Source organism: Humulus lupulus, chromosome 9 (genome assembly GCF_963169125.1).
Source record: "Humulus lupulus chromosome 9, drHumLupu1.1, whole genome shotgun sequence".
Classification (NCBI taxonomy): domain Eukaryota; kingdom Viridiplantae; phylum Streptophyta; class Magnoliopsida; order Rosales; family Cannabaceae; genus Humulus; species Humulus lupulus.
Window position 1 is genome coordinate 170,158,800 of NC_084801.1, and position 12,104 is coordinate 170,170,903.

Genomic DNA, 12,104 nt, shown 5'->3' on the forward strand with positions numbered 1-12,104 from the left:
TTGGATTCATTACTAATGCCAATATAAATATATATATGATTAATAATCGATCAAAATAATCCCGATTCAAACGCTAATTAATTACAATATTGTTCAATAAATAGAACTAGTGGACCTATATAATTTATATATATATAATTATTTTACTACATTACAGGAAAGTCTTACAAAATTTCTTTACTATTGTAAACATTTTTGCTGCCTTAATGGTCTTTGAAGCAAGCAAAGTGAGAGCTAGCAAGCTAGCTCAAACTCTCATGCAGTTGCTCAAAAAATAAAGGTCAAGAAGGCAACAAAATGTACATAACTTAATTTTATTAGTAAAACTATATATATTATATGTTACTACAAACAAGTATAATATAAGATCATATATATCAGCAAACTATATATATATATATCTATATGAAACTGGGCAGTGCTAGCGAAGGACATGCTTCAATGTTGTTAATAATATTCCAATAAAAGCTGATATGATCATCTGGGAATAATAGGACGTTGTGAGCCAAAAAGTCTGATGAATCAACTGACGAAGAGAAAACATCGACGTTTTCGTAGTCAACTCTGTGCTTCTTCGTAGCTGGGATGGTATTATTAATAAGCTCTGATGATGTTCCTTGATCTTCATTATGGGATAATAATACTTCAGTGGTACTATAACTACTACTGATCTTGTCAGCTGCTGATGATCCAAATAATCCTTTGGAATTTGACTCATGATGATGATGATCACTTGATAGAGAAGAAGTAGCCATCGATGATGAAATAATATTTGGTGTTGTTGCAGTCGTGTGTACTAATTTTTTAATGTTGTTGCGCTGCTGCTGCTGATGATGATGATCTCTTGTGATGATTCTTTCCATGTACCTTACTTGGACTTCCATTTTAAGCTTGATCAAGCCCTTTTATTTCCTCAAACAAATACAATACTTCAAATTAAACATATGATCATCAAAATATTGTGTTAATAAAACTTGAATTTTTAATTTCAAAATATTGCATCTTCTGACCATCAAAAATACTAAATAAATCCTAACCTTTTTAATTTCGAGTTCAATTTAATTAGTATACCCGTTTACACATTTTATTTTTAATTAGTGTCTATATAAATATATAAATGCATACATATATATATATGTATATCTCAGCATTAATTAATTCTCAAATTAGCATATATATATATATATTTATACCTGAAGCTGGTCGCTAAGTCGGCTTTGAATTTGCTTCTGCATTTCTATGGCTTCATTTAGCTGAGCAGCACTATACATGGATGACATGATTATGTTTATATATTGAACTCATTAGCATTTTAAAACAAATTAATAATTAAAAAAAAAGACATTATTATATAAGGAATGATCGATGAGAGAGAGGAACATAAGGACTCACGATGTTGCACTAAAATTTGGCAGCATTTCTGAAATGTTTTTCTTCTCAAACTTATTCCCTCCTGTACGTGTGGAGACAATACATATATATAAATAAATTATACAGAAATATATATATATATGTATATATATATTAATATATTAGATGGTAGAGAGAGATGAAGAGATCGAGCGTTTTAAACTTACTGTTGTTGGATTCTGGAATAAAGTTTGCCATCCTATATTTCTGAAATAATGACAATTCAAAAAGAAACGCTGAGAATAATATATATATCACCAATTTTTTTGTATATATCACAATATATATATAGATACAATTTATATATATGTCATCTTATAAATTCGTTATTACACAGTACTATTCATTATTTTCAGTGAATTATATATTTGAACAATTTTGATAAAATTACTATTATTTTATAAAATATAATGTTCACAGAGATATTCTCTGTTTATGACTAGAAAAATCACTTTTTATAGTCATGGTCAATTTTTTATTATCATAACTTACATATAATACAGAAACTATCTAGCCTGGAAAACTTGATTAAAGCAGCTCATCACGATGTTTTAACTATATATTTATTGCTTCAAAGTATCGGAATCAACGGTGACCGATTCTCAAATACAAATAGCACTGTTTGCTAATATTATTGGAAGTGAAGAAGAAAACAAAAGAAAATAATATATATATTGGCAAAAGCGAAGTACGTGATAATCTACTTAGCATATTTTCTGTTACATGAAAAGAGTTATTTTAAAGCTTTAATATACGTACACTCGTATATATATAGTAACTGTTTTTAATCAATGTACTTTAAGTATTTTTTTTTATATATAAATAAATTGTAATTTTATTTTTTTTCATGCAGTGAGTAGAGATCTCTCATCAATTTTCAAAAAATTTCGAGTAATTTAACAAGCTGAAATCATGATTCAAAGAACGTGTTGTACAGGTATTTAATTCAATAGGCTATTTAAATTCAAATTTCAGCACGGGTAAAAAAAATATAATTATAACTTATCTCTATCTGCTGAAAATTCTTATAAGTAGTAATAAAAAATTACAACATAATAATTTTCACACGTAAAAATTTGGTGAACGGAATAATTTTTATAAACAAAACGACACACGATTACTCCTCATATACAATACCATTCTACGTATATTCCTAACTAGATACAAACATATATACACATATACGAAATATATCATATATATATATGAACGTATAATATATATAAATATATATTATAGATGGTATAGAGAGAGAAATAACCTGCAAGTGGCTTTTAACATGGTAAATGGTCAACCCAGAAACCCCCATGGCCTTCAATATGCCCTTTGGTGTTGCCCCTGCGATATATTATATATATATACACAAAAATATACACCAGTCACGACATGTATGAAATAGTCATACATACACAAGACACACACATATATACATATAGATGAGATCTTTCAGAGTAAGTACATGCATATAAATCAATTATATATATATATATATATAAATATACTAACTTTCAGGACCGCCAAGCTTAGTGACTGCCTTGACAAAGCGATCATGGAGATCTTGTGTCCAACGAAGACGTTCTTTCCCATCTGTTGATGATGATGATGATGTCCCAATATTCCAACCCATCTCTTGTAGTTGTACACCTCAACAATACTCACAAATATTAATTTCAAGTATACATGGAAACCCTAGCCATAAAAATAACCCATATATATATATATGACCTCTTATGTATAAAAAGTACAACTCAAAACAAATTTTATTTTTAAATATATATTTTATATATACACTTGCGATATACACTATGGTGTGGTGTACTTGTAGGTAATTCAGATGCCAAGATTTGTCTTTAGCTGTCGGAGTAAACCAAGTTTTTTGTTGCCCTAGCAACTAGAGTGAAATTATACGTACTTTAAGCTTTTGTAATAATAAAATTAATTAAATATAATTATATTAATTAATCGCTCTTACGTTTCTTTAATTAGAGACAAAAGAGACCTCAATTTATTCTATGTAATACTCATATGGAGTCTCTCTAATTCTTATTAATGTAGGAATTCTGAGGAAATTTTCATTTTTTTTTTATTTTATTTATGTTTTTTCGATTAGATCTAGGAAAGGGAAGATCTCTAGCTAGCTAAGTTATCATGACTACAAACAAAATTGTGAATATGTATGTACGATCCTAATTAAAATCCTAAGCCGACCCAATTGATTCATTTTAAAATACTTTATTTATATTTATATAAGAGACAATTATAGTAAAACAAATCTATTATCATTAGATATAAAAATTAAGAGAAATTTGCAGCAAGAATCACCAAATAGTTTTAATTGTTGTACTTAAATTAGTAAATAGTTTCAATTGTCGCACTTAAATCATGAAGTAATTTATTTTGCGACATAAATTATTTTTGTAAATAGTTTGTTGCAACTGTCACATCACTCACATCCCTGTATTTAATATTTTGATGCATATTTTGGGTGCACGCGTATTATTACTCTGTATTTATTATTATTTAGAGTTGTTATTTGGCACATTAAGGTGCACAACACCACATGAGGTGACACCTTATGATTGGCTAGCAATACCCTATAATAATTAATAAATTCAAATATGTGAAACCTTGACTAGCAATACCTTATAATAATTAATAAATTCAAATATGTGAGACATAATGTTATATTGCACCAATATCAATATCCCCAATAATATCCCTGAGCAATGCTCTTATTATTTATGTAGCATCAATTAAAAAAAAAAAAAAAAAGGTGGTGTGTCCTATCAAATGGAAAAGGTGACAATGCAATATATTAATTAATATTGTGCAGCTTTATTTTTAATAAGTTCCATTAAAAGTCTCCATTATGTGACATTTTTTTATTAGTAAAGCATAATTAGGGTGAACTCAAACTCCAATGAGGTGTGTGCTTGGCGCTATTATTACCCAAAGAAAAAAAAGCTTATCAATGTTGTTAATATTTTAAGCAAGCAAACATTTTGACTTGGGAATACTTCTGCAAATATTATAAAACAATAATGTAACTTCACATTAAATAATTAATTAGCACCTTAACTTTTCACATTTGGGAAAATTTGGCACACCTTTTATGACTTTTACTAGCGCATTAAAAAATATATTTGTTATTGGTAGTGAGCATTAACAAACCCACAATAAAACTTGAATCAAACCAAGTTGTTATACTAATAGCCACCTAATTTTTCTATACCCAACACGGCAAAACCACTGGCAAATTTCATGATTTAAGATTGAATTTTTTTAGAGGAATAAAACACTAGATTAGTAGACTGAAGAGGTCATACTTTCAAACACTCATCATAATATTAACACTTATTGAATATAATTTTTTATACTAGAAGAGAAGCAACATGATATACAGAAAATTACAAAGCGAAAGTATATAACCCAAATAGCTCTACCAAAACAAAACTATTGTATTGCACATTTGCACCTAAAGCACAGTATCATTAAAATTCCTATAAAGAGCCAAATTTAGTGAGAAAAAATACTAGAGGAGAAAAACAAAATTGTAAGAAGGACTGTCTAAAATGGATCAAATCAAGAATACAAATATTATTGGATTCAAGAAGGCAGAAAATCCGAACAACTAGTATAGTCTACCAAATCAAGTTTGCAAAATAGTCTTTAAAGCAAGACAATATCCTCAACTTGATTTCATTCTCTATGGATATGAGGAATTTGGAAATGCATAGAATAAAAATAATATAAACAAGTTAACCACCAATTAAAAAGAAGCCAAAACTTAACAAAGAACGAGTAGTAAGTAGCACAATGACATTAGATAAGTAAGACTCTAAGCAATGATAATTCTAATTTTATAAGAAAACTTCAATCATGCTCTTTACTTTTTAATTAAAATGACTAAAAAATTATTTTACGAGCCACTTTTAACATGACACCTCCAATCACACTCTCTATTATAGCTAATTATTGAATAATTTAATAGTTTTATGAAAGACACTTTGGTTTCATAAATATACTTTTTACTAAAATAATAATAAAATAGTAGTAGTGATAATAAAATATTATTTAGCTAATATATATTTTGAGAGTCAAAAAGGTAAAAATTAAAATAGCTATTGGAGTTAAAAAATAAAAAATAAACTATTTTTTTTAACTATTTTGGTTTAAATAATAGAAGTGAAATCCCCTTAAAAATAAAGTGAATATGTGAACAATGTTGTGAGTAACCCAAAAACAAAAAGGACAAGCTCAAAATATCAGTAAATACTTAAAATGTAACATAAATGAACGAAAAAAGTAACATGAATGAACGAAAGAGATCATGAGCACCTTAAGATAAATTTAAAAATAATTTGATTATGAACGAAATAGATCATTACCTAAGGGAATAACTAGAGAGTGGTGATGATTAACAAAATCCAAATACGAACAGTAACCAAAAGTTAGTTGAGGAAAGATACTCTTATTCATAATAATATTAACTTCGTCATATTTTATTACTTATAAATGATAAACTCATTTGTCTTTTTTCTTTTCTTATTAATAATCAATATACTAATGTCATATCTCGTCTCCATTTTTGTAACAGTTAGATATCATAAGTAGATTTTTTTATCAGTTAGGTTCTGAACTATTCCAAATCGTATTGTTTATGTTGCCTCCAAAGTTGATTTTTTATGGGTCGAGTCCATTAAGAATATTAGGACCTTTCAAGACCCAAGTACAAAGAATAATATCGACAGCAGAAGAAAAGAAAAGAATGAAAACAATCTCACCACCTACCAAAATGAGATGAGAAATTAATTAACTTCTTTATGCGGTATAAGGATCTAATTGCAAAAATCAGAAGATTAGGAGCCAAATTGTTTTAGTAGCACAGTATAGTGCCATAAACCCTCCTCACTAAGGTTGAGCATTCGGGCAGATTCATAAAAAAACCCTTGAGCTTCAACTGCATACGTAATCACAAGATGTATAGGAAAGCACATCTATACATACATAATATATATATATTTACTGAGTTCTGCACAAAGATCAATGGCGATGCACGTGTAAGCACGTGACACACTTTACTCGAATGTTAGGCATGGCAATCAACCACAATAATAGATGACTTTGTAATGAGTATGTTATTCATATACGCCATCAAATTAAGAATTTTAGATATACATATAAGATAATCAAAGATTTAATGGGTGAGGGAGGAAAGCACTGCCAAGCCCATTAAGAGAATCTATGGTAACAAACATCACAAAGACAACATTAAATTACTGTACCCCAACTTCAAACAGTGGCAGCTTAGCTATCTACTCTGGTCAGCTTCTGAAACAAACATTGTTTTTTTACCTCTGCTTTTTTTTGTCGTTTTTTGTTTTTACCTCATTGGTCTTTACCTGACTAAACTACTGCCTGCCTCTTTTCATGCTGCAAGATGGGCATTTGTATTGCTTGATGCTCTCAGCCTTGGCAGGTGTAATCTTCACACATTTCCCATGGAACCACTTCTCGCATATGTCGCACCCGATCCAAAACTCGTCTGCGTTGTAGTTTCCACCACAGCTCCCGCAGAGGGTTTCGCTGTGTTCGTCTTCGTCCTCCTCGAAACTTTCATCTGCAAGCTTAGGATTGCTTTTCACTTGACCATCAATGGATCTCTGTTGCAAACACAGATCAGCAAACCAATTGATGGCTATTAGAAACAGATGACCAAAAATATCAAAGGAAATTGCTAGTGAAATTATCGAATTTCGAAAAAAAAAATTAGCAATAAATACGAGAAAGAAAAGGATTATCATATATAAACAGTTCTAAAACATTGAGAGAAAGACTTAGCTTCAAGAATGCCCTGCTTACCTTTGTGTTGCCACGAGATTTGCTTCCGCTATCAATGCTAGGCTTTTCTTTGACGGGTTTCCTTTCTGTTACAACTTCGAAGACTGTAGGGAGGTCATTGATCATACTGAACAGACGCTTCCTGTAAATACCAGAGTTCATTACAGGAAAATTCTATAGAAACTCAAGCAAATATAGCAAGAAAAATTCAAGGGGTACTAAATCCCAAAATGCAAACAAAGCAGACAGCAACATGTTAATGGTACGATTTAAAAAAGCATATGAGACATAACATGTTAAAAAAGTAGCTCAGTCTTTGCACACCATAAGATGCTAGTCTAAACATAGTACGATTTAGCTGTTGCATTCAACAGCATGATAGAAATAGCAATTGTATACAGTAATGGATCACCACCATCCTCAGGATCCACAAATTGATTGACTGAAAGAACAAAGATAACAAAATATTTTGTATATAGGATGCAATAATACCTCAAGACATCAGTTGATGCATTTGTTGCAGTATCATACAATACTCTTTCAACCAAAATTAGCGCAGTAAAGACTTCAGGTAACCCCAACCCCAACCAGCACGAAAAACAAAACTCCAAAAAGAAAAATAAAGAGAAAGGTTTCAGTAATTCTTCTCATTAATCAGAAAGTGAGAATGATGATAGCTTCCCTATTTGGTGAACATGGTATTGGCCAGACCGCCAGAACTCTAGAACAGCCATTAATTGGGTATTGTTTCTAGGTTCACATCCAACTTTTTTTAAATGTTGGAAATCATAAAAGGAAAATAGTTATCACAAAATTAAAAATCCTTTGAAACAATGTATCAAATGAAGAACAATAACAAAGCAACCAAATATTTATCTCCTGATTTATGATGTTGCAGTAGCTAAGCAAAAACAGCAAGGGGAACAATAAGGCTAAAAATGCCAAAAATCTTTAGTCCAACTTGAGCTAGAATTCAAGATGGAAGGAAAAGGAAAACAGGAACTGGAGGAACATAATGATTACAATGACAGAAACCAGCTCAAGCTCAAGTATAACAAGATCAGAAGGAACATAATGATAATGACAACATAAACCAACTCAAGCTCAAGTATAACAAGATCAGGAGGAACATAATGATAATGATAACATAAACCAACTCAAGCTCAAGTATAACAAGATCAGGAGGAACATAAAGATGATGACAGCACAAATCAACCCAAGGCTCAAGTATAACAAGATCAGAAGGAACATAATGATAATGATAACATAAACCAACTCAAGCTCAAGTATAACAAGATCAGGAGGAACATAATGATAATGATAACATAAACCAACTCAAGCTCAAGTATAACAAGATCAGGAGGAACATAATGATGATGACAGCACAAATCAACCCAAGGCTCAAGTATACAGAATATTCCATGTAACTGCAATGGTTATTTAGATCCAAAACAGAATAGCCCCCCTTCAAATTGGAAAATACTCTAGAACGGACAAGGTAAAGAGTGAAATCAACCAAATCACACAAAGAATTAAAGGAATTTGTCATTTTACACATTTGTCTTTAACTTCTTTTTTTGTCAGGACCTGTCTTTAACTTAAATATTCACAGACAGTATTGCAGTTTCAATATTACAACCATGTATGTTACCAATCAGTTGAGTTTAATTTTGGTCCGAATTAAATATAATAAAAACCCTACCTTTATAATTTACAAGGAATTATTTTAAAATTTTATGTAAATCTTATAAAAAAAAAAATTTTAAACTTTATTTAATTTTTTTATATCAAACTCTACTCTAAAACGTTATAATAAAAAAAATATTTTTGTCAATAATTTATCTTTTCTAAATTTTTTTAAAAAATAATTTATTAAAATAGTTTCAGAGGGAAAATTTATTTCAAAAATAAAAAATGATTTTTAAAAACATTGTAGTTTTTTTTAGATTTTTACAAAATATAATCTCAAGTAAATAAGATGGGAATGCTATTTATACTTAGTTATGAACAAAAATAAACTCAACTTACAGATCGGTAATACAAAGGCGTATTTTAGTATCATTAAAAACCACAAAGGTGTAAGTGGATATTTAAGCAAACATGTGAAGGTAAAATGATAAACTCAAGAATTAACAATAAAATAGCACAGAATTGAAGAGAAGATTCACAGATTGCCGTTAACAAAACTAAGTATGAAATCAGAAAACAAAAACAAAAATTAATTATAGATAAACATCAACCATGTGAAAATGGGTAAAAAAGATACAGAGCTGACATGAAAATGGAGTACCCACTACAGATCTAGTGCCAAACTAGAAATAACAGAATAAATTTTACCTTTCATTGCGGTTAAGACGAGCTCCAAAGTAAAAAGCCACAGAAAGCAGCCAAGAGTCACTATGAACAGCTACTAGTGAAAGCCAGTCCTTGCGGTTCATGCCGTCTCTAGCAAAGTTGATACCAAGAGCTGGCTCAGGAAGCTCTGGTGGAACTTCTTCCGCAGGCAGAGCCACATCCCAGCTTTCATTTGGATGTCCATACAGACACAAGTTCTCCTTCTCTGAATCCCCAAATGATAGTTTCAGTTATTATAACATCATCAAATGAACAATACATCACAAACATTTAGATTTAACTTCTTAAAATCTCCACTTGATCCAAAAATCAACGACAAAACACTCGAATCTCCTTCACAACATCAAACTTAACCTGAGGTGTTTTTGAACAAGTAAATCTTAACGAACCAACCAACATTACAATTCCTTAAAACGCCATCAATTTTTTTCCTTAAAATGATCTCTTTCGAATTAGAACTCCAATTCCAGTTGAACCTTTTTTAGCAACAAAAACATAAAACTTTGAACTCAAATGCTCTCAAACTTCAAATACATGCAAAAAAAAAAAAAAACAAACAAACAAACAAAGCCAAAATGTTTGTCGTTCTACTAAAACTTAACAAAAAATCAATTTTAAAAAATAAATAATTAAAAAAAACATAAATAAAGGTACAATAACCTTAAAAACTCTCGAATCGACCCTGTCAACATGGACAAAAATCTATAGAAATTATATATTTGTGAAAAAAAAATCGAAACTTGAAAAACCCCACACGCAGCAGAGAAAGATCAGTATTTTTCAAAACAGACTAATCTGATCTACAAGCATACATTACCTGGATCACAAAGCGCGTAAAATTCATCAACATCTGAAACCCAAAAAAAAAACAAAAACACACCAAGGTCAGAAATTTTGAAATACAAATCCATGTCCGTACAACATCAGGAAAGAGATGGAGGAATTGAAATACCGTTAGTAAGAGCACGAACGAGACCAGCCCTACGAGCACTGTAATCTTTGAAGATTTCCTCCACAGTTCGAGGGTTAGAAGCCATATCCATGAGGTCAAAATTCTGGATCTGAAAAATTGGTCTTTGGGATCAAAACTTTTGAATATAATATATAAATATATAGTTATATATATAAATATGTGTACATGTATCTAGAAATGGAGTTGCAGAGAGGATGGATCGAGAAGAAAATAGAGCTGAGGAAGTGAGAGTCGCATGCCGTTGGAGAAGAAGAAGAAGAAAGAGAGTACCCAGAAAGATACAATGCTATGCCTTTGCCTAAGCCCCACTTTCTCACGGGAGAAGACGGTAAATGTATCAATACAACAAACAAACAAAAAATAGGTGTCAACTCAAACCCATACTTGCTATTTTTATTATACCCTTTATTTATTTCATAATTGCAATAATGTTTCTTTCATCGCAAATGATTACTTTTACACCCCTTAAAGGTTTATAAAATTATTCATACACTATTTAATTATATCTTTTTAATTCATTTCAAAATCTTAGTTTTATAAATTTATATTGAAATACTAGGTTAATTTTAAAAAAAAAAATTAAGAGCTAAACGAACAAAAAACTGATATTAGAGGCAACGTCCATGCAAAATAAGTGATAAAAAAATATTATTGTCGTAAAAAAAAATTGGTGGTAATTAAAAAAATTTGAGCATAATTTAAGGAATTTTATCAAAAATATATTATAAAATAGAGTCTGTACTATTTTGAATCTTTATGTTTTAGCTTAATTTCATAATGGATCATTTGTTTTAAAAATTACATTTATTTTATAATATTTTGTCAAATGATTAAAATTGGTCTTCGAACCTCAATTCGTTCTAACTATTTTTAAATATAAACTCTTACAAATTAATGTCCATAAGAAATCCACATATTTCCCAACTTGTTAACCTTTTAAATATTATAACAGAATATTATAACTTGTTAAAGCTTAAGGGCAAAAATATTATAACAGAATTAAGATTTATGGGACCATTTTTCACTATTTGACAAAATATAAAGTTTAAAAATGCATTTTTTTTTAAAACATAGTGTCCATCAATGAATTAAGCAAATATACAATAACCCAAAATGGTATAAACTCTATAAAATATAATGTTAACTAGGTTGTGTCATGTCCATTCATACACATTTGGTATTGATTTATTCAAGCTTTATATCATATTGACTCGACAAAAATATCAACTGTGTTGTGCAAAAAAAAATAACATAATTTTGAGTTATATCATGTTTGAACCATAAAATAACCATGCACATGCGTTTATTGTGTATATTATTGTGTCTGCCCATTTAGTATTAGTTTTGTCATCGTAGCAAAAATATGATTTATATTTCAATATTGAGTAAGTGTTAGGTTAGATTTTTAGGTCAAGTAATTTTAAATTTTATTAAAAATATATTTATTTTTATTTCGTGTATTTGTGGTCTTTTTTCTAGGGTTGTTATAATATAGAGTTTGATTGAAAAAAAAATCTCAAAAAAA

General features: G+C 29.6%; 2 protein-coding genes across 3 annotated transcripts; both read right to left on the reverse strand.

Annotated features, from left to right (window-relative positions):
* Positions 1-401: 401 nt before the first annotated feature.
* On the reverse strand, positions 402-3,037 carry LOC133800294 (myb family transcription factor PHL13-like). The gene is made up of 6 exons (XM_062238250.1): positions 2,917-3,037; positions 2,672-2,748; positions 1,578-1,617; positions 1,393-1,450; positions 1,194-1,263; positions 402-902 (listed from the first exon to the last, which is right to left on the reverse strand). Exons 1-6 carry the CDS (start codon positions 3,035-3,037, stop codon positions 402-404), a joined length of 867 nt encoding a protein of 288 aa, XP_062094234.1.
* A 3,412-nt stretch (positions 3,038-6,449) lies between these two features.
* Positions 6,450-10,931, reverse strand: LOC133801064 (PHD finger protein ALFIN-LIKE 2-like). 2 transcript variants are annotated; one of them, XM_062239192.1, is made up of 6 exons: positions 10,850-10,931; positions 10,559-10,667; positions 10,424-10,456; positions 9,589-9,811; positions 7,273-7,393; positions 6,450-7,073 (listed from the first exon to the last, which is right to left on the reverse strand). In XM_062239192.1, exons 2-6 carry the CDS (start codon positions 10,647-10,649, stop codon positions 6,822-6,824), a joined length of 720 nt encoding a protein of 239 aa, XP_062095176.1. In that variant the 5' UTR covers positions 10,650-10,667; positions 10,850-10,931; the 3' UTR covers positions 6,450-6,821. The 2 variants fall into 2 exon arrangements, with proteins under 2 accessions (XP_062095176.1, XP_062095178.1); XM_062239194.1 differs by having other exon boundaries at positions 10,745-10,904.
* Positions 10,932-12,104: the final 1,173 nt, after the last annotated feature.